General features: G+C 45.3%; 2 protein-coding genes across 7 annotated transcripts in view; both read right to left on the bottom strand.

The window, feature by feature from the left end:
• Nucleotides 1-999: 999 nt before the first annotated feature.
• DLX1 (distal-less homeobox 1) lies at nucleotides 1,000-5,918 on the bottom strand. Of its 4 annotated transcripts, none has more exons than XM_070423421.1 (4): nucleotides 5,841-5,918; nucleotides 4,720-5,095; nucleotides 3,845-4,044; nucleotides 2,322-2,655 (listed from the first exon to the last, which is right to left on the bottom strand). In XM_070423421.1, exons 2-4 carry the CDS (start codon nucleotides 5,030-5,032, stop codon nucleotides 2,401-2,403), a joined length of 768 nt encoding a protein of 255 aa, XP_070279522.1. In that variant the 5' UTR covers nucleotides 5,033-5,095; nucleotides 5,841-5,918; the 3' UTR covers nucleotides 2,322-2,400. The 4 variants fall into 4 exon arrangements, with proteins under 4 accessions (XP_070279526.1, XP_070279522.1, XP_070279525.1 ...); XM_070423424.1 differs by having other exon boundaries at nucleotides 5,837-5,918; XM_070423423.1 differs by lacking the exon at nucleotides 5,841-5,918 and having other exon boundaries at nucleotides 4,720-5,298.
• A 4,164-nt stretch (nucleotides 5,919-10,082) lies between these two features.
• Nucleotides 10,083-22,388, bottom strand: part of METAP1D (methionyl aminopeptidase type 1D, mitochondrial) — a 74,208-nt gene continuing 61,902 nt past the window's right edge. For all 3 annotated transcript variants that reach the window (XM_070422754.1, XM_070422752.1, XM_070422753.1), the window contains 5 exons: nucleotides 19,857-20,020; nucleotides 12,888-12,985; nucleotides 11,594-11,641; nucleotides 10,639-10,717; nucleotides 10,083-10,519 (listed from right to left, as the gene is read on the bottom strand). In XM_070422754.1, coding sequence (XP_070278855.1) covers nucleotides 10,441-10,519; nucleotides 10,639-10,717; nucleotides 11,594-11,641; nucleotides 12,888-12,985; nucleotides 19,857-20,020 — 468 coding nt within the window. In that variant the 3' untranslated portion in view covers nucleotides 10,083-10,440. The remainder of the gene's footprint in view (nucleotides 10,520-10,638; nucleotides 10,718-11,593; nucleotides 11,642-12,887; nucleotides 12,986-19,856; nucleotides 20,021-22,388) is intronic.

Genomic DNA, 22,388 nt, shown 5'->3' on the forward strand with positions numbered 1-22,388 from the left:
CAAGGCAGGCTGAGAGAAGCGGGACTCGCTCCAAGCAGCCAGACGAGGCCCGCAGCTCTCCCAGACTTCCTCATCTAGGCTGCGGGATCCGGGGCTGGGGTTGGGCAGAGCGCCCGGCCAGGGGAGTTCTAACTGCTCGCAGCTCTGTTCATCCGGAGCGGACCGATCTGAGCGGTTCATTGGAAGTGCCCCCTTCATGGCCGGGCCGGGAGACTTTCGGGCTGGGGTAGGGTGCTCCCCTCGCCCACCAGGCCCTTCCTAGGCCCCTCCATTTCTGCCAGGCGCAGAGAAAAAGCCCGGGTCCTTAGGCAGGAACGGGCCTCTCCTTGTGCGTGGGGCCATGTGGATGGGAGTGGCTGTGGACGGCGCGGGTGGCGCCTTGAGACTGTCCCCCGGAGCTCACTGATTGATTGGGGGTTAGCCTGACAGACGTATCCTTCCGGTCCTTTTCCGGCGTCTGGCCGCGTCTTTTCCTCGTCCAGACCCAGCGCCCTCCAGGCAAGCCAAAGCCAGGAGGCCAGATCCCCACGGAGGCGAGGGGCCCAGCCAGGTGTCTCCCGCAAGGTGACTGGGTGTGTGTTGGGGGGCGGGGAGAGTTAGGGGTGTCACTCAAATCTCACAGGCCGGCTGTCTTTGAGTTCTGCTTTGATCTCCTCGCAGCCGGCCTTCACCACCCCTTGGGTTCCTGAGCCCTGACTCTGACGAGCGGCACCTGTTCCTGGTCCTCCTTCCCTGAGACCCTCCTGGCCCAGGTGGGATCAGACCCCTTGTGGGTCAGGAGCTAGGCGCTAGGCAAGAGCAGCGCCAGCGGGCCTAGGCCCTGTATCCTGTTGTCCGGAGTCAGTCCTTGCCCCTGCGTTGCGTCCCCAGAGGTAGAAGCCTGGCCGGCCCCGTGCACCCGCTCACACAGCACACGGTACAGCAGCTCTTTCTCGAAACCATAATTTTACTGTCAAAGAAACTTTATAACTTATTTACAAAGTTCTTTTTCCCCCCCAAGATACAAAGCAATAAGTTAACATTCTCAATATAAAACTAAACTTTGACATAGAGAACACAAAACATGGTTGATTTCAACTGATCACATTTTCCAAATTTCACAAGTAAAATGTCAAGATTCTCATTTCACAAAGCATCGGGTTTTACAGCCACACACAACGGAACAGGAAAAAAAAAAAGCTAAGCTTGTGCAACATGTTTACGGGACAGTAATAATAACAATAATAATTAATAACAACAATAATATGTACAGCGATTAGATCCTGCACTGGAGGCTGTGCGTTCAGGCGGTGACTGGCATCATTCCGGCCGCGCCTCTGGGGGTTGTGGTAAAGCTGCGTTTGCTTGCTTTCAAGCCCACTGGCATTGGGGTGCTCGCTCACACCCTCCTCTTTTCTCACCGCTGCCCATGGGTCCTCTCTCTCTCTTTCTCCCTAAGGAGAGAATTCAGATTTTCCTACTTGTCCAGGCAAGGAGACTAAGCGTTCTTCTCCAAATGAGAAATTGTGTTGGCTTCATTGCTTTCTTTTTAAAAACATGTAAAATATGCAAATCATTCGACTCCAACCGCTCTAGACCAGTGAAGTACAAAAGTTACTGTATAAGTTAAAAATCACCAGATCCTCCTTATCCTTTTATTTTTCCCGGGTGCATTTGAAGTGACCGGTATATTTGGGCAGTGTGCTCCTCATGTCCCATAGAATTGCGTATTGGCCAACACTCAGCCTCAGGTCAAGTCCATTTCTCAATAAATAAGCGCCCTCCCTCCAATTTCCCCCAATTCCCCAGTGAGCTACACAGATGTTTGGGCAGGCCCAGGAAAAAGTCTGAAAGGGTAAAACATCCAAGTATCCGGAACTGGGTGGCCTGGTGGACAGCGCCTCCCGGGACCTGGTGAGGTTTTTCAGAGGCTGCAGAATGAGGACAGCGGACAGAGGAGGACCTCAACTTGTCAGGGCACAGATACGGAGCGAAAGGAGACAAGAGACGGACAGGACAGAAAATAGCTTTTGCTTTTTCTACATTGCTTTTGTTTTGTTTTGCGTGTTTTTTTCCTGATAGTCCTCGGTCGGTTGGGTCCTCGGTCGGTTGGGTCCAACAGGCTATCTTGCTGCTCCAGCTGTCTCCTGCGGCTGTGACTGAGCTCCGAGGCCTCTCTCTCCGCTGCCCATGGCCCAGGCCAAGGTTCAGGCGAGGGTGTGGACGCCAGGGAAGTAGCCAGTCCGGACAGCAAGGGGCTCTGAGGAGGCGGTGGGCGTCCTGCCTCCACGGTTCCTTCTTTTTTCCCTCTGAGCCCTTCTCCTGGTTCAGGGCACACAAATGGGGTGGATGGACCGGGAGGCAGGAGGGGCCCTGGACCAGGGGAAATGGGAAGGAGGTGGGCAGAACGGGTGGGCAACCTCACATGAGTTGGGGTTGCTGCATAGCTTCTTGGTGCGCCGAGGGGTACCATGACGTGTAGCTGGGGATGTAGGAGCCCGTGCTGCTGCCCGAGCCCTTTCCAGATGAGGAGTTGGGGTTCCAGCCAGGCGGCACCGGCGGGGAGCCGGCAGAGAGTGACCGGCCGTTGGCTAGCGCGCTCCCCTCCAGAGCCGCCCCGCCCTGCTTCATCAGCTTCTTGAACTTGGAGCGCTTGTTCTGGAACCAGATCTTGACCTGCAAGAGCGGACAGCGGCATGACTCAGGCTAGGTCCATTGCGCCTATCATGGTCCTGGGGAGATAAGGTGACAGTGGGACAGGGAGAGAGGATGTCCCTTACCGCCCTGGGAGAAGGGACAACTCGCAGCTCGGGGAACAGACCACCACCACCACCACCACCACCAATAAGAACCTGGCGGCAGGGGCAGCTCTCCTAGAGCCAGGGGGCGTGGTGGTGAGGGGTGAGCCGAGATCTAGGCCTTCTCCTGCCAGGGACTCAGCCCAACCTTGGCTGGCAATCCTCTGGGGAAGATGCAGGGCCTGCACAACATAGAGCCCTCAATTCCAGGATGAGCATCAATAAAAGAATCGAGTGGAGAAAAGGAGTGGAGGACACTTATTTGCAATGCGGATCTGCCTTCTCTTCGCCATCCTTTCTGCCCTTGAGTGAGTTGGAGACTGACCAAGGAAGCCACAAGGTTTTGTTAAACTTTTCATTTGGACTTAAGTAAACCTTTTCTTAATGTCTGTTTGTCTCTCCAGCTCTGCTTCAAATCCCGGCCCCAACGTTGGAAACCCGCGACCTTCGTCATCAAACCGCCCATGGGCTCCCCGGACTCTCAGAGAAATTGGGAAGGAAGGTCCGTTTCTCCTAGGGGTCTGGGACTTGGGTGGTGTGAGAAGGCAAAAGAAAGGATCCCCCCACCCCCCAAGAAGGAGGAGAAGAGGGAGGAGGAGGAGGAGAAGGAAAAGGAAGGAGGAGGGAGACAGGCTCAGGCCAGGCCCCAAGTGATTAGCCACACACTTTAAAGGCAAAGAAGGGATTAAGCCCCGAGTCTATTGTTCCAGTTGCTCGGGCACGTGTGACTTCAGAATCCCCCAACAAAACGTCCGGGGAAATCCTCCCTTCGCCCTAATCAGATCGTCCAGGGTGGCAGGTCGGGGAGGCAGGCAGCGCGGAGTATGGAGTACGGAGTGCAGAGTGTAGGGAGAGCCCGGGCAGAGAGAAAGAGGGCGGAAGGGGAGACGCTGGGAGGGCCAGGGGTGGCGGACACACACACACATCTCATACACATATACATATATACACACACGCGCACACACTCCCCCCCACCCCCCGTCCCCGAGGGCCAGAGAGTAAAAATGAAGCTCCCGGCACAGGCGGGCCGCGGAAACCTGCGGGCCGGTGGGGCAGCAGCGAGATACCTGCGTCTGCGTGAGTCCCAAGGAGGCCGCGAGCTCCGCCCTCTCGGGCAGAGCTAGGTACTGAGTTTGCTGGAACCTCCGGTTCAAAGCCTGCAACTGCAAACTGGAGTAAATGGTCCTGGGTTTGCGAATCTTTTTCCCCTTGCCATTGAAGCGCACCTCACCGCCTTCCACCACGGTGCTCTTCTCGGAGTCGGCCCCTGCAGGGACAGCAGAAGCAGGGGCCCTTGTTAATGCGAGGGACAACCTTCCGTGTGGGGAGCCAGGGGCGAGCGGCTCCCGAGCGGGGTGGCGGAGCCAGGACCCGGAGAGAGAATGCTCCAGAAACTCCAAAAACCAGGGGAAGGTCCCGCAAAATCAGAGGGCCGGACCCGGACGGCTGCAGGCGGACCGGGACAGTTCCCAGGCGCGCAGCTCCTGCCTTTGCAGGGAAAGTTTGCTGTTTTTGCAGGCGGTAGTTGAAGTTTAATTACCCTTAATTGCACACATTGTTTATAGCGCTACGCAATAAATAATTACCGAGACTAATACGTGCACATGTGGGTTTCTGTTTTCCAGCGGGGCATTGTGTGCTCGACGCACGGAGCCACCCAGAGGCCCAGCTAGTGCAGGGGACGCTCTCAGATTTATTTATCCTCTGCTGGATAGTTGTTAGTTAGGTGGATTTTTTTAAAAAAAATTTCTTTGCTATGACAAGGATCCATAGATTGATACCCGAAACCTCCACGGCTCCGGCGCTCTCCCCACCCCCACCCCACCTCTCTCTCAACCTCTCCCTCCTCTCTCTCTTTCTCTCTCTCTCTCTCCCTCCCTCCCTCCCCTCCCTCTCTCCCTTCATACCTCTTAGTCTCCCTCTCCCGGGCAGGCGCACGTACCTGGATCCTCCAGGCGGCTCTGGGCGAGGCTGGCGCTGCCTGGGTAGGACTGCACGGAACTGATGTAGGGGCTGGACGCGTGGCTGCTGACCGAGTTGACGTAGGGGTAGCCCAGCGGTCGGGAGAAAGACGAGGCCGAGCTGTAGGCGCCGTCGGGCTGCGAATGGCCCGCCGAGTGTAAACAGTGCATGGAGTAGTGCCCGTGGGACATGGGAGAAGGAGACATTTGCTGGTTGGGCGGCCCAAACTCCATAAACACCGCCTTGCCCGACACGGGGCTGTTGAGACTTTCTGGCATGGTGGTCATGGTCATCTCTTCTCGCGGGGTCTGGGTGTGGGTCTCTCACTCTCTCCTCTGCTTTCCTTTTGGGGGTCTCTGTGTTTCTCAGGACAGGAAGGAACCCAATTTAAGCAGAACAGGGGTTTTCACTTTCCATTCATAAGAAAATGGAGTTTGTCTCTTTGAAAAGTCTAAGCATGATGCTGCTGAGCTCCCCAAACTCGCTTCAAAGCTTTGACTCAGCCAAGGTCATAAATATTCATGAGCCGGCGGAGCTGATTGGTCCATTGCCTTGCATAATCACTGGGGATTGGTCCGAGGCGCTCCGGCTCCGCTGGACTAGAGCGGGCGAGGCGGCCGGGTCTCGGGAGAGACGCGTCCACAGTTCCCGGCCGGGGCTCGCTCCTCTGCAAAAGAGCGCGCCGAGCGGGACGCACAATGGGCCGGCGCCCTCGCCAGGACTACCGCGGCCCGCGGCTCCAAGGCCTCCCGCCTCCCGGAGCGCCTCACTTCCCAGAAAGCAACCTGCGACTTGGCGGCCGCCCTCCCCTTCCCCTACGATCCCGATCCTCCTCCCACCCCAACACCGGGGCCCCGGGCACAGCTTCTCCCGGCCACCGCCGCGGGGTCTGGCGCTGAGCTAGGGCAGTTCAGGAGCCCGGCCGCGACCTCCCGAGCGCGAAGTCGCGCACTGGGGGGCGCCGTAGGCGGCTCAAAGGGCGCTGTCCTCCCCAGCGCCTGGTGCCTAGCGCAGCGCTCTCCCGGAGGCCCCGCCCTAGCCTGGGCTCGCTTGGCCACATCCCCGGGGTGAGATCTGGGGCCCTCGGGCGAACTCACTCACTCGGCCGCCCTGCCGCCGCCGTCGCTCCCTGGGGCCGGCTCGCATTGCTCCAGGCCCAGCTGGCCACTCCAGTTCGAGGCTGCACCGGTCTGATTAAAGCAGTGCGCGCGGAGAGCCAGGAACCCGCGCTTCTCCTCCCAGGAAAGTCGGCCGCACCGCCCTCCACTCCCCCGACACCCCCATCCTTCCTCCACCGCCCCCTCCCCTCTCCACTCCCTCTGCGCCTGACGCCCAGGGCTCACGCGCCCCTAGGGCGCGGCGCCGAGTGGCGTCCTGGAGCTGGCGGCTCAGTTCTGCTTGAGCAGCGGAGGCCAGGCGGTCATTTCCCGGGCTCCTGGGGGCCAACGGGAGTACTGGGGTTTAGGAGTCCCGGGGGACACTGAAACCCGCGGCAAAACCAGGCCAATAATAGGCTCACATATCTTGTGTGTGGACGTGTCTCTCATTGTCGCCCAGGATCCTCCTCATCTTCAGTGGTCAAAGTGGGCGCCACTGGGCCTGGGGACAGAACTGGTGGAGGCAAAAGCTGCCAAGGCCTCCTATCTTCTGGGGCGCTAGGTACAGAGAAGCGCACAAAAGCCCCCCCCCCCCCCTAAAATACCGCTCCCCCTCCCGCTGTAACCACCACACAGCCACCCTCTTGAGGCGTGGTGCAAACCATGCTGTCTTCGAGGGGCTGTTGGTTCCGGATTCCTCCAGCCTCACGGTGAATCCAGAATTACTTTGTTAGGTAATTAGAAAGTGTTGATAATTATTTCTTTCATAATTTAGCGGTGTGGCGGGAACGGGGAAATGATCTTGTGAAAGTTCACACGTGCAGATGTATTAGTTACTGATTCATTTGATTAAATGGTAGTCTCAAGTGCTCGAATCCACAGCTGAAGGCGCCCCATTAGCATAACACTGATGTTTAATTTTCATACGCATAATTAGCCATATATTTAACACTAATAGCAACAAGCAGCCTTTCAGCGTTAAACAGCCTGGGATTTGATCTGGCCTGAGCTGAACCTTCCCCGACGCACCTTCCCCTGGCTGGAGTGTCGCAATGATCACAGGACAAACCTCTGTAATCAAGTACATTTTGGCAGAAGGAACACCAATAAAAATGAGCACTCAAAACAAATTACATCGGCGCTGTCGTTGCAGATATTAGTGGAAGGGGCTTCTCTATTTTTTAACTTCAGTAGCAGCAGCAGCTGCCCGCGGAATTCCTCTCCTTTGGTTTAAGGGCATGATGTTGGGGGTAGAAATATTTCAGGCTGTGTGGTTGGAGCAAAAAGAAAAACAAAAGCCAAAAAAAAAAAAAAAACCCAACAACAACCCACCCCACAACCGATCCTCCAAACCAATAACAGCTTTGCCAACGTTTAAAAAGATTTTTTTTCTTAATCACCCAACCACACGGTGATACTTTGTAGCAACAACCAGCTAATGACTCCGCTACCAGACAACTCCCAGGAGCTGCAGGACTCCTCTTGATTTCCGTGTTGCACTTGTGGTTTTCATTGCTCCTTCCTAGCGCCTATTTTGGGGTGTAGAGCCGGGTGTGGAGCGCGGTGTGGTGCGCCCAGCACAGCAGCACGGATGCCGCCCGGGCCCCTGGTTTCCCGCGCGCCTGGCGGGCCCTGACCACGTAAGTGATCGCCGTGGCTGGCGCGGTGGTGGGGTTGGGACCGAGGGAAGCGGGGCTGGTCACTCCAGGTGCTCGGGGCAATGCAAGAGGAAACCCGACAGCTGAGTCACCCAGGGCCAGTTTATTCCAGATGTAACTGCAGGGTGGGGGAATGGGAGAGAGGATGCCACAGGTCGCGATGGTTTGTCTCTAGGGCTCTCTGTCCGTCCACATCTGGAGAGGGGACTCCAAGCCATGCATAGCGCAATGGACCGGGCTGGCTCCAGGGAACAAAAGACCCGCATGCGCCCCCTCAGGAACCGGTTTCAGAGTCTTGGTTATTTTATAAATGAATTATTGTGGGCGAGCGAGTGTCCGCACTCCGGAATTATTTCTTAGATCCAGAGAAGCAGTTGCAGGGAGGGGCGGATGAGCCAGGGCCCTCCGGGCTCAGAGACGCCGGCCTTGGCTAGCTTTCTCAACGTGTGATCTTATCTCTATTCTATGAGCCCTTCCACCCCACACCGCTAAGGGGACACCTGTTCTGAAACGCAGGTTTGCTTAGATCTCTGCCTGTCCCAACTCTCAGAGGAAATAAAACTCTCTCTTGTATCCGGAGAAATGTCCCGGATTGCCAGTAGAACCTCTTGGAGGCACGCAGGACTGGCGCCTGGTGGTTAGCTGTAGCCACCAGTGGGCTGGAATCCCGGTGAGGTTTGGAGCCAATTAAGCTGGCAGGGGTGAGGGGTGGAGAGTGGACAGGGTACTTTAAAATCTGCTTCCCTAACTTCAACTTTAAAGCATGTTAAACGGAGTTCGTTCTAAATGAAGTTTGTTTCCTATGGCGCTGCAGAGTATTGCCTGTATATGTACAATGTTTAAACTTTAGGTTAGTTACTTTAATAAAGGGGTTATAAACCCATACATACTTGCACCTTGGCATAATTGCTGCACAGCAGTGTGCTATCTCAGTGGTTGGTAAAATCCTGTGGTCCTAATAAAATTATTCTTGGGGAACCTGACCTGTAGAGAAGATACAGGTAACTGGTGCAATCCGACTGCTCTGGGAGAGAAGTGAAGTCCTTCTCAGGCAAGGGACACCAGGTCTTTCAGAGGCAGCAGCCCCTGAAAGTCTCTAGGCCTTATAAAAGTTTTTTAAGGACCCCAGAAGTTTTTTGATGAATCTTGTAGATCTTCAACCCCTTCCTCATCTTTTCCAGCTCGGAGATCCACTAGAATCAGAATCATTTTTGTCCAAATTCTCCAACCCTGGACACAGAAAGAGAGCCAGAGGTGTTGGAGAATGCCCAGGAGAATCCCAAGTTCAGGGAAAAGACTGAACTGAACATTGTTCCCAGCATGTTCATTGGCCTCGGTTTCCTATCTCTTTCCCCACCACTGTGAGTGTCACAGAGAGGAGCTGGCCCTTGGGACCCAGTCAAAGAGGCCATCTGTCATGGCAACTACAGGTGTCTCACATTTCCTCGGTGCTCTCTAGCCCAAGCTATATTTAGTGGGTGGCAACTTTGGAAAACCACTTCAGTTAAAAACAAGAGTTAGCACTGACTTTGAGGAAACCCTAAATGGGACTTGTTCCTAAAACCATTACCAGAGGGGCAACTCTTTTCTCTGTGTCCTGCCAGAGGCCCAACCCCTCTCCACCCCGGGGCCAAGGTATGAGCAGGCTCCCGGCAGGAATGGGTCTTGGGACAGGAATGTGGATCTCTGGATTTCCTTAAGCAGGTGGAGCTGTGAGCAGGAGGTTGAACTGGAGTGAAACTCACCAGCTCCAATCCTGCTAACTAGGCCCTTGCCCTAAAAAAATGCCGAATCTCTTCCAGCACTGGGTCTCCAGTGCTAGAATGTGGTCTGAAGGGGGCCAGTATGGGGAGAGGTTAGTTTAGGGCAGTGGTTCTCAACCTGTGGGTCGCGACCCCTTTGGGGGTCGAATGACCCTTTCAAAGGAGTCGCCTAAGACCATCGGAAAACACATATATAGTTACATATTGTTTTGTGATTAATCACTATGCTTTAATTATTCAATTTGTAACAATGAAATTGGGGGTCACCACAACATGAGGAACTGTATTAAAGGGTCTCGGCATTAAGAAGGTTGAGAACCACTGGTTTAGGGGCTACAGCAGCCTGGGATTCATACATCATTTCCTAGTGCAACAAACGGTTGTGTGTGTGTGTGTGTGTGTGTGTGTCTTGTAAAAGTAACCTCTGGGATGCACCGCAGGGCAGGATGAGGGCCAGGGAGGAAACGCTGCAGGGGATCAGAAAGTCCTGTTTTTAGATTGGTAAAGCCTGCAGAAGAGCCAGGCTGGGGTCCACAGGCAAAGACATGTTTGTAACCAACCCCTCCATTCGGGCTGATCTTTCATTGCAAAGCTCTTATGAAGGGGAAGAAGGGGAAGGGCCGGGGAGCAGGGGCTAGCCAATGGAGGATCCACAACGGGGTAAAAAGAGACTTAAACAAAATTCCACCTAACACCCAGGCTCTGGTTTTTCTTTATGCGCGGGCATATGAAAAGTTCAGAAACTCAAAAATTAACCAACCTCTCCCCGCCCCCCCCCCCCGCCCCCCAGTAATGGTCAGAGACTAGGAGCGCAGACACAATGGGTTTAAGAGGTGAAGCCTTTTACTTGGGCAGAGTTAAGACAAGGGAAAGGGAAAACCATGCACCTATAGGAATCCGTCGTCTTCCAAACGAGGGCGTCCCATTCCCCCTCAAGAAATGTTCCCCGAGCTGGGAAACAGTCCGGCTCCGGGATCACCCCATCGCAGCCGGGCCGCCACGCAGGGCTTCAGATCTGCGTTCCCAACTGCCCCCAGTCCCCGCCGGGTTTTCCAAGGCGCTTCCAGGTCCTGGGTAGGCTACAGCGGACCAGCCTTCCGCCGGTGCTACTACAAGTTCTCCAACTGGGTTTCAGCAATTTAGGAGAAAAGGCGCCCAGCCTCTGCCATCGTGGGGCCGCTCCTCAGGCCTCGTGGGGCAGTTTGGTCAGGATCTGAGCGCCCTCCGACGTGATGACCACTGTGTGCTCGAACTGGGCGGACCTGAAACACACAGGGCGGCGGCGCTCAGGACTCGCGCTAGCGCCGGCGGGGCGGGGAGCGCAGCTCGCCAGCGCCGTGGGATGAACCTTCCCTTTCCAAACAATTGAAAAGTTAATCACCTTTGATTGTCCAGGGAGACCACAGTCCACGCATCCTCCAGGACTTTAAATTCGGGGGATCCCTCGGTGATGATTGGCTCTGTAAGAGGGAAAATGTTTACTGCGTGAACTAATCAGGTTCCTGTCAAACATTGTTTCCCGATTATCAAAAAAGAGAATAAGGTTTCCCCCCTCCTCCTAAGTACTTCCCCCATGGGTTCATGTTGTCATATTGCAAGGGCTGATAATTGATGTTGCTTGCACAGGATACTACAAACTAAACAGTAGGAAGAGGAAACGTTGCAGCATTCAAAATGTATGAAGTTGCCTAGTTCCTAATTTTTTAGAGGAATAAGGGCATTTTAATCAAGCCTTAATTAGGACCCTGTGGATAATAACCACCCAAACACCAGTCCCTCTTATAAATACCAGTGAGTTTTAAAAACATATTTTAATTTAAAAAAATGCTCAAAATGTTCATTAATCAGTAAATAACAATTTTCTTATTTCACTCTAATTGCTTCTCCATTAAGTCCCAGTCAGAAACATGATGCCTTCCGGGTCTTAGGTGATTGGAATTTGTTGGCGATACCAATCACATGACCAGCCAGGAATGGGGCACAGAGAGTACATGCCACTGCTGACAGGGAGCAAGGGCCATAATCTCCAGTTACTGGGTGTTAATGAACACACACACACACACACACACACACACCAAAAACCCAAACACCACATTGTGTCCGTAACAGAATTAGAGGGTGGAGGGCTGCCTCTCCTAAATGTGTCGGTAAGTATCTGATTTAGGAAGACGGGCTTGAGGATATTATTTAATCAGATTTGCTCTGCATCTGAATTATTTCATTATGCTGATTGGCTTTATTAGTCCTTCACGGGACTGCCTGGCCTAGGCCAGCGCCACTGCCGATGCTTCTGCCGGGGGAGCCGCAGCTCTCTGAAGAGGAGCTCCCGCACTGACCTATGGTGAAGGCCATTCCCTCCTCCATGAGCAGATCGCTGTCATTTGCTGTAAGAAATAAAAGATGGGGTAGGGGGAATGGGAATGGGAAATGGAGAAAAAGAAACAGAATTAGAGGAGTTGGGCTGCTAAAAAACACTTGGTAATTTAAATATTTTTTTCTTTTGGGGTAGGAGGGTGGAGGTTTTTAGAATCCTGGGTGTTCACTAACAACCCAGGGTTAAACACAGGGCTCCTGGGTTTGTCATTGCACTTTCTGCACTTGGGGGTCAAGGCCTAGCAGGAGCAGCCTGGGTGTTTTAGACACTTGTCAGGATCCTCTGCTGCCCTGGCCACTTGCTATGAGGTCTCCTGGCTTTGCTGGGTCCTGGGCCTTCTGATCTACCCCCAATCCAAAGAGAAAGACATCTTGGGAACAGATGCAAAGAGAAGGCAGGCTACAGGAGGCAAGGTCAGGGGTGACTTCAAATTAGTCCAAGTGTGAGCTCTGGGTGGGGCATACGTCTAAGAGGCCCTTTCTGCACTTCCTCCTGGACCTCAGGTGGGGCTCTTTGGCCCAAAGGAAGTTCTGACCTGTTGCATCTCTAGGATCTTCCAGGGCATGGGGTCTAGGCAGTAGTTCCTCCAGGGACTACTCCCAAGTAACCAAGGGCAATGCCCACCTGCGCAGGGTCCTTTGGTCTCTGGGGTGCTTCAAAGAACTGCCTCCTACCCTAACCCCAATCTCCTCCCCCCACCCCTGCCCCCACTGCCTTGTGGTCCACCCTGCGTCCCCATTGTAGGGTGCACACCCAGGCAGTGAAAAACAGGAGATTCTGGGGAAGGAACACAGGGTGGGTATAATCTAGAAATCACTAAAGAGTACATGCTGCTAAATACAACAGCTGTCATCGCTGTGGCGGATGTGATGAAGTTTAACCACAACAGTCAGCAGTGAGAGAAGGGGGTAGAAAAAGGAAAACAGAGAAGTCATATGTGCATGCTGCTGGGACACTGATGCAGCAGCGTCTTGATTTCAGTAACTTTTCCTAGACAAATATTCCTTGTGCCTTCCAGCCATCACTCTTCAAGAGAAGACAAAAAGCAAAATAAATCTTATTTTGGGACTGAAACTACTGGGCAATAATCCAGTAACATAGTAATGTGCTGGTTTTGATTAATTACCCTTTGAATTCTAATTTTGAATCCACACACACATAAAGATGATAATGTGGATTCAAAGTTAGAACTTCAGGAGCAAAACTGCCTTATCTTGATTCCATTCAATTAATTGCTCCCAAATTAACTTTCTTACCGTGATGCCAAATTTCTGGATGTCCATGAAAGTAAGATCCTATCCCATGTCCCACAAAATGTGAACAGACTTGCAAACCATTCTGATGAGTAATGTGGCTTTAAAAGTGACCAAACAGAATATTTAATTTAATTAGATATGTTTTTAATGCATTCATATATAAAACAAAGTCACTTAAAATATTCTATGAAATAGATAAATCAGTTATATTTAGAGTCAGATAATGACAATGTTTTCATTATTCTGGAATAAATTAAATATTTTTTTGCCATTGCTTGTAAAACTCCCTTTGGATAAATGAAGAAAAAAGGTATGTATCTAACGTACAGTAGTTTGCTTCATTGACCTTAGCACAATGTTCAAACAAGACCACTTTTAGACAAGTGAGTGTGCCACACACATATATAGGTCAATGAAACCAAGATACATGTGCATATAATGCAGGTCATAAAAACCTGCGTGGGTGTATGGGGTTTCACAAAAATACTATGCAAATTACTACTAAGTTGGGAACCAAACAGAGAAAAAAATTTATAATCTAGAAATGTGACTTCCTACTTCTATAATTCCCTTATTCTGGTCTATTTCAAAGCATTATACATTCTGCAAACAGACATTCGCACAAAAGGTCAAATCTGCTTTGTCCGTATTCTTGAAATAGTATAAAACTTTGGGATCATTTAGGATTTCTCCTTAAGATTTATACCACAAAGAGGAATCATAGCCCTAGCCAGTTTGGCTCAGTGGATAGAGCGTCAGTCTGCAGACTGAAGGGTCCCAGCTTCAATTCTGGTCAAGGGCACATGCCCAGGTTGCAGGCTCGATCCCAAGTGTGGGGCATGCAGGAGGCAGCCAATCAATGATTCTCTCTCATCACTGATGTTTCCATCTCTCTCTCTCTTTCTTCCTCTCTGAAATCAATTAAAAAAAAATAGAGGAATCATAAAGAATGCTTTTTAACCATTGGGATGCTTAAGAAAAACTAGTATTATGATTCCTAATTATTAGTGCTTCATTTGTTATTTCTACATACACATCATTTAGGCTCCATCTATTCCATATAAATAAAATATGGTACATATACTCCAACCATAAAATCTTCACCTACAAGGTTAAGAAGTTGTTTTTGAAATTAGGTGCACATGTTTTATTTCTGGGAGTGCAAGAAAGACAAGAACATATATACCATTAACAATTTTTATATTTTCAGGTGGATGAAGGGCACAGTGCCTGAATCCTAACCATAACAATGGATTGGGATTTACAAGATCACTATTTAAATTGTTAACAAAACCAAAGTTCTGAGATCCCAAACTGGAGTTTCCAAAAAACCCTCCATTTAGTTTAATATGAGCTCAAAGGCATTTAGCCAGAATCTTTCTGAGCGTGCATGTTGATGTGCTTTTCTCTCAACATTTTTAACCTTCATCTCCAGACCTGTGAAATATTGGATATCACTCTACACAGCAGATAGGCAGACTCTCATTTAGATTTAATTTCCTTGTAACTGACAACATAGAAATAAGTAAGCGATGCATGTGCTGAGGACAGGAATGATAAATCAATCTTATTTTTAAATCTAAGTTGTATTTTATGGTTATTTCCACGTATCTTTGCACTTTGGGCAGGTTAAACAAATTTCCCAAGGCTTTTCTATTTGTACCACACAATTTCTGAATAGAAACTGAGGATGAAGAGTGGATAGAGGGTGGAAGAGATATTATGAAATAAGATATAATGATCTAGGTTTTTGTTGTTGTTGTTGTTTTTACAAAAATGAGCTCTATCTAAACCTGTAATGTTACTTCAGTTTCAGCAAATCTCATTGATTCCAAGAGCATTCAATATAAACTGTTCTCCTATTTTTTTAAAGGAAAAAAACCACCTAGGTTTTAAAAAAAGGCTCTGATTGGCAGGCATCACAGCTACATCTTAAATGTGCGTTACACTGGCAATCTTCATTTTAATTTCCGATGAGAGGAGAGGAGAGGAAGAAAGCCCACTCTGAAAAAACACTTGGGGATCTACCCCCCTCCCCCCATCATACCTCTCATTCCTCTTCATAAAAGAAGCTCTGCAATTACTAGGTGGCTAAAGATATCTGAGTGCATTCTCCTACAATTCACTGCCTGGATCCCGCTGGAACTCCCAGTTATTGGAGTATCATAGAATGTATCTGTCATGGATGCAAAGGTCAGAGGGGTTCACCACCGTGGGGGAAAGAGCAGGACACATTTCCTTCAGTTTCTTTGTTGAGCGCCCATCTCAGTGCTCGACTCCCAGGAGCTTAGTATATACCCTTCTGTCTGCTTTTCAGAGTGCTTTCCTTTTGGATTGGTAGTGAGCTTTTTTACACATACCTACAGGGACTAAATAGGATAAAAAGTCTCATCCATGTTCCAGATTGCTATTTCAAAGCACACCCCTTCTATTATTTTGGAATACATGGGAAGCAAAGATTATTTACCTAATTCTAGGGTTTAAATCTAACTTCATAGGGACAAACCAAATGACTTGTAGTAGCAAATGCTACTCTAACATGAAAGCGAGAACTGGTACCCTTAATCGTGGCACGGGAAGGTGGGGCACGTGTGCTTCTCTTGACTGGTGTGCTGGGGAACATGGGAACAGCTGGGTGGGCAGGGGTGCTCAAGCAGTGCGGCAGGTGTTCCCCAACACCAGCCACCCTAGGGTCATGACCCATTTCTGAGCACAAGGATCTCCTGTCCTGGACATTTTGCCTTCTTTTTCCTGAAATCTATTGAAAAGAACTCTTATGGTTTTAGCTCTTATTTTTTTTTCCCAACTAAAAATCCTCTAAGATAGTAGGGCACCTCTGCATGAGCCTGAGCACATTTATGATTTGCAGCCCATATAGAATATTTGGGGAGAGAGAGGAGGGGAGAGATGATGTATAAAAGTAATTTATAAACTTACTTTTAAATTATATTGTATTATTACAGTTCATGTGTCAGTTACAGTTTGTAGTTGAAAGAAAAATCTCACTTAAGGAATTTCATCTTGTGACCATTTTCTTTAGTTTATTTCCCTTTCATGGAGGTAGTTTTTCTCAACTGAAATATTAAATGTCTCAATAAATAATTAAAATTCTTAATATATTTCAACTACTTTTTTATGACTAAGACTACATTCCCCAAGAGGGCAGAGGAGTCCAATATTTAAGTACATACTCTTCTAACAAAATAAAAATGCACATGGAAATAGTTTTATTACCATTTTACATGAATCTTTTAAACAGAACTATTCTCTAAATGGTCACATCTCTAATTAAAGGATCTTAAATGGCAACTGATATTCTAAGTTATGACATTTTAGCTTAATGTTTCCAGATTTCTATTTTAAGAAGTAGTCTTTTAATGAAGGAATGCACAATCCAATGATTCCTTCTAATGACAAGAAATGTTGAAGTATAATTAGTAATATTTTTGAAAGCCAGTAATTGTTTTCCAAAAGAGTGGTACTTTTTTGTTGTTGTTGTTTCAAACTGGACCACAAATTACTGTATTTTTCTTGAACTTTTATTTGAGGTTTTTTGTTTCTGAAAAGCAGACATGATGGATTGAAATAAAAGATAATTTATTGCAATGCTTACTTTCATGTGCAAAGAGAAGCAGTATAATTGTAATTTACAGTAGCTGTCAAGAAAAATCCATCACAAATGACATTAAAATGACTTATTTTGCCTGAGCCACTTATTGTTTAAATGTGCATAATCTAATAGAAAGAGATTATTTTTCAAAATCTGCTTTATATTTTTCTAAATTAATATCAAAACATATACTTATGAATTAAACATTAAAAACCATTTATTGATACTTTCATCATGACATTTACAAGTATAAGTTTAAATTATTTTTGATTGAACTGTCACATATTTGTGATGCATGAATCTACACATTCACAATATACTCATATGTACCGATTGTACCATCTAGATATAATTATGAAAATGCAGATTTAGAAATATTCAAAGCAAATGGAGCTACAGTGAGGATAATAACACACTGTAACCTAAAGATCACTAGCTCTCATGAAACAAAAGGACACCCAGAGAAGGACTGTTTTCATTAAACTCCTTTGGCCAATACTTTTCCAGAGATATCATCCTATCCTTCAGGTTTCAGAGAATTAAAAAATTTCCTATAAAGATCATTTGATTTTTGGTAACAGAATACTAATAAAAGATGCTTGAATGTTCTTTTCATGCTGTATCAGTAGAGGGAGGCCATGCAAAACATGGTAAATATCTTAAAATAAACGAGCCTGAGTTGAAAGATGTTTGTAAACCTTAGGTCTGTAACGATTCCAAGTACTTTGGCATAAAGGTGGAGATTGCTTGTTTATTTACTCCCTTGAGAGTTTGCCTGAATAAGAAAAGGTGAAATAATAGATGTCCAGAAACACTGCCTTAACCCATTAGAGCAAACATTTGTTAGAATCTGGGCCAGTTTCCTGTCCGGTAGAGACATAAACCATCTAAATAACGAAATGTATTAGGGTAAAAGTAAAAAGTTCATTGTCTGTTATTTTTTATATAGTTTTGTAAATGCTGTTGGGACTGATCTGGTTTTCAAAGGAGCTGATACACACAAATTTGTACTCTGCAAAAAGTGACCTTTACATTTAAATAGCTAAAATCTAATGTCACTTTCAATTCTACTCTTCTTTTTTTTTATGTATCTAGAATTAATGTAGTGAATATGTAATGAAATGCATTATCCTACATAAAGATTTATCAGATTTTCCGACTGAATGCTAGGCTTTGCTAGCACTAGCTGGAATTCACCTGCATGTTGGTGTGGCGTGTGGCTCTTTTTTGTAAACAGTTAAGTCGTACACAAAAAAAGGGAACAAAGGTCAGCACCCAGCCGCCACTTGAATGTGAGATTTTTCTTTTTATTCCCCTTGATGTATACTAGGCTCTGTGTTATTAGTCTTAATGATGGAAAATTGTAGTGTTGATACAAATCTTTTTTTCAAAGTAGTAGGCGGGAGCTCCATTTGTTAGTAAGTTTTTTTGTGACTAAAAGCCACGGACAGTACATTTATGTAGCAGTAAAAGGCCTAGATGCTCTTTCCATAGCAGAGCTAATTATTCCTACTGTGACCTTACTGATCCAGCCTGTTCCTAGTACATCTCATCTGCACGCCTGTTCCTCTGTGTAGATGGTGTCAGGGAATATGAAAAACCCTATAATGAAACCATTTTCATGATGGAGAAAGGCTACTGGAGTTGCACTTGCTACAAAGAGGCTCAATTATATGAGTAATTGTGATAATTTTCTACATTCATAGCCTTCAATGGGGAAAAAAGAATGAGAGCCACAAAGGAAAATTACTTTAACAAGAAAGTACAGAGAGTAAAAATGGAAGAAGAGACAAAAAAAGGGGAAAAAATAACCAGAAAAAAAGTTTAAAAAATAGATCTGGAGGGAGGAATAGCGAGACAGGGAGAACAACAGAAATGCTCAAAAGCCCATGTGCAGCTGTGTTGCACAATTAAATTGAATTTTTTTTCTTGCAGTTGATGAATGTGACTACTGCAAATGTGCCTCTGTAGTTAGCTATCATTTGTTGTTCCGTGACAGGAAAAGGATAATTACCTCTCAGAGAGAATCAAAGGCTGACATGCCCTTTAGACACAGCCATGAATGCAGAGCTCGATAGAATGCTTGAATAAGAATCTAGTGTTCTCTGCCCCCTTCCACTGAAGAATAAATTTTGTTAAAATGCAAGAACACCACCAGTAAATTTGTTGAACCCTAGGTGTTCAAAAATATGAGGTACATCTATCGACTCATCCCATTTGCAAAAATAAAACTGCATTTTGAATTCGTTTCTATTATATTCATGGACAGTAAGATAGTGAGATATGCATTAAATTTCTTTTCCCAGTAGGGGTCTGATTCAACATTTCCTATGAAAGAACAGAGAGACACTATCCCTTTTTCCCAGGCTAGTTAGCCTATAATTTAAAACTGTCAAAAACACAATTTTGTTCAAAGTCTTCAATAAAAGCTTCTCAGATATAACCCAAAGAGATTTTACTAAAGTTTGATTCAGACACTGTTACAATATTTTTAAAGCCATAAATACATTTAACTGCATTTTTCTTAAAGCATTTGAGGGCTTATGAAAAAAAAAAAAGGCACCATCTTTACAAGGTGACTAAGTTGTCCATCCTTCAGACAAATGGGAAGCATTCAATGGTTCATATTAATGAGAATAGTACTTTAAAAGGTACTGATGTGGTCATCTTTAGCAAAATGTACTACTTTTAAATAAAAAGCAGCAACCATATATTCTGCTTGTCTACTTCAAAACAGTTATGGGGGGAAAAGATCTAAAAGTAGGCAACAGATTACAAAGAAGAAGTCTTGAATTCAGAAAATACACATTTACTAAAAAAGCAAGTACAGAATGCTGTGTGGAAAGTAAACAATGGTTTATAGGAAAAATGAACCAGACCCAACAGGACAGATCACCCTTTCAGGCTGTTTGCTAATCCACTGATTTGAATGGTAAAGCTTGCTTGAGCTTAGGCTTTTTACCTCTGCATCACATGAATATGTTTATTTCATTCCTTTAGAACACTTAGCTTTTCTCCTGTCTCATCATCCAAGTGTTAGGATGCTTAGCTCCTTCTTAGGTACTTTCTTCCACGTCTGGTGTGATTTTGAGTAGAGGAACACTACAGACCAACATGTCAAGCTAAAACAAAAGCAGTCCACAAATATTGCTTGCTGCTTCTATAAATTTCTTTGCTGACCCTGATATAATTCATTTTTTCTTTTTTTTTTTTTTTAACTCAGCCTGGCAGTTCACATACTGATATCAGACCGAAATGATGGTTCTGAATCATAAAACATGTCATCAACTTTATACCAAGCCACCAATAACCTTGCACCATTTGCCAACCCTCCCTTTACTTGTCAGTGTCAGGCTTACCTGATTGTGTTTCCAATTACTGAGAAGGGAGCCCCTGCTCTGCAAGCTGCAATGGCTTCATCTCTACACCTCCTGGCAACCGCCACTAACTTTCTACCACATTCATCCACATTGCCCACCAAGAACGTTTCAGAGGTGTCTCCATGGTAGCCGTTGTAATAGACCTAAACATAGGCAGAACTTTAATAACTTGTTGTTTAAAAATCTACTCTTTTAAAGTATATATTGGATTCATTTGTTTTAGCCTTCCAGAATTACTCTTAAGTTCACCTACAAAAAAAGAAATAGATATGCTGAGATCTTACAGAAATTTAACAGATGAAGCCATGCAATAATATTACACAATTTAGAATAAATAAGTGACTAGTGTGGCTATTTCAGCATTCTGATTGGCAATGCTATAGCAGCATGTTGATTCTTCACTTTATTTTTGAAAAGACAAAACTATATATGCAAAATTTAGTGGCCAAAGACATTGACCCACAATTATTACAATAGGTTGAACCCAGCAATATTTAACATAGTGAAAAGTTTCTTCAATGTCATGAAGATATTCAATCTCTTATTTACCACTTCTATGCTTGGAAGTCATAGATAATGACAATAAATAAGACAGACGTGTCAATATTATATAGACAGTGGCTCAATATAGGAATGAAAAAATCTTGCCTGGAAGTGAAATCTTAATTCAATGTTCCAAATAGCAGAAAACACTACACATCAATATTTAAAGACTTAGAATATAAGAAAACAGTATTAAGAATAAAATTATTTAAAAATTAATTTTATCAGTATTCAATGATTCAGCAGTCCCTATATGATCTTGAAAGATAACAGATTCATTATAAAAATCAATAATTACCAAACACTACAATAAATATAAAAGGCTGAGAAGATTACTAGAATATTGATCCATCGTGTAGCATGAAATGTGCTATTTTGCATAAATTTGTCCTATGCAATTATTTTTCACATTTCTCTTTCTCAAGTAGAAGTAGAATGCAGAAACTGTTATAAAAATGTTTATCTGAGCTTTCTGTCCATTTTATGCTGAATTAATAACTTAACTCTGTGTACAATTCTGCATTTAAAAAATACTCTCCCACACACTGTGAGGGAAACAGGAAAAGTCTTTATTATGTCTTCATTTTAAAAGTCAGTAAACTGAGGTAAACAAGTAACTTGTCTAAGGTTAGTGGCAGAATACAGAGGTGGATCCACATTAATATGATGAATTATTGGCTTCTAATCCAGTGTGTTTTTTTTTTACTGTATAAAAGTATCTTAAATACTTTGCAATAGAACAGTGTTCTATACATTTATTCCCATTTGCAATCCAAGAAAGTACAAGTTTTAATTTTATATACAAGTATATAACATTTACTAATAAAAGAGTAATTATTTAAAAACTCTGTAACTCTGAATGTTTGCATAACTGCTATTTAAGTAAAAGTGTATTTAAAAAATATTTATTTGCCTTTTCATATTACTTTTGCTAGCTTTCAAAATGACTCCTTGAAAGAGTCAATATATATGGCAATAACAATACTTTTGAAAGTCTGTGACAGGTTATCTATAATTACTGTTTATACCCACAAACTATTCTTGTTTTGTACTTCATTTATTTAACATATATTTATTGAGCAACTACTATGGGCACTGTGTAGTCTATTTTTAAACATTCAACTTTCAAGGGAAAAATAAATCTATTTTCTTGTGATATATACTAGACATAAACAATTATAACATGCAATGAGTATTTTCTAATATAATATGAAATCTAATAATGGAATCTTTCACTTAATAAAATATTTCAAAAGAAACATAATTTGTTCAGATACTAACCTATATATTTCCTTGACTCCTTCACATTTCTAAACATTGAAAATATTTCACTTTGCTTTATGAATTTTGCAATTATGAAATTATTGAATGTTAAAAATGGAAGTATGTATGAAAAGTCTTCAGGAAATGTAGAAAAGGCATGGAATATTCTCCTTGAACACATTGAAAGCAGCAGGGAAGAGTATGCTTGATTTCACTGAAAGCAGCAATATTTTACTAGGGGGTGATTAGGTGAGAAAATAAATGTAAAACCCCCAAATTAGGTACAATCCAAAAGAAAAGTGTATCATGAAAAATACTTTATTTCAGGTACACTTCATAAAATACCTCCTTCTACATGATTCTGAGTTTGAAAGATACCAAGAGAATATGAATAGAGCAAATGTTCAAGTATTCTAAGTAGGACACAATGATAGGAAAGAGTATTAGCAATAAAAGAACCTTTGCCTATAGTGTCACACAAACTGATATGAAGAAATAAAGATTAATTAATTTGAACAATTAAAAATCTGACTGAACTCAACTACTGGATGCCAATTTCCACCTCATTCCCACTCCTACCTAGGTTTCATGATCTGGATATAGAATAACTATTATTAAAAACATTTCCTCTGTACCCTTATGTTCACTGAAGCACTATTTATAATAGCCAAGATCTTGAAGCAGCCCAAATGCCTATCAGTAGAT

Source organism: Myotis yumanensis, unplaced genomic scaffold (assembly GCF_028538775.1).
Source record: "Myotis yumanensis isolate MYYU_CA2020_CCGP unplaced genomic scaffold, mMyoYum1.0.hap1 SCAF_8, whole genome shotgun sequence".
Classification (NCBI taxonomy): Eukaryota; Metazoa; Chordata; class Mammalia; order Chiroptera; family Vespertilionidae; genus Myotis; species Myotis yumanensis.

Coding starts and splice junctions, on each gene's coding strand:
- DLX1 (XM_070423425.1), bottom strand. CDS start 5,032: ATGACCATGACCACCATGCCAGAAAGTCTCAACAGCCCCGTGTCGGGC. Junction 2,656..4,719: donor GAGCCGCCTGGAGGATCCAG/GTACGTGCGCCT, acceptor CCGCTCTTGCAG/GTCAAGATCTGGTTCCAGAA.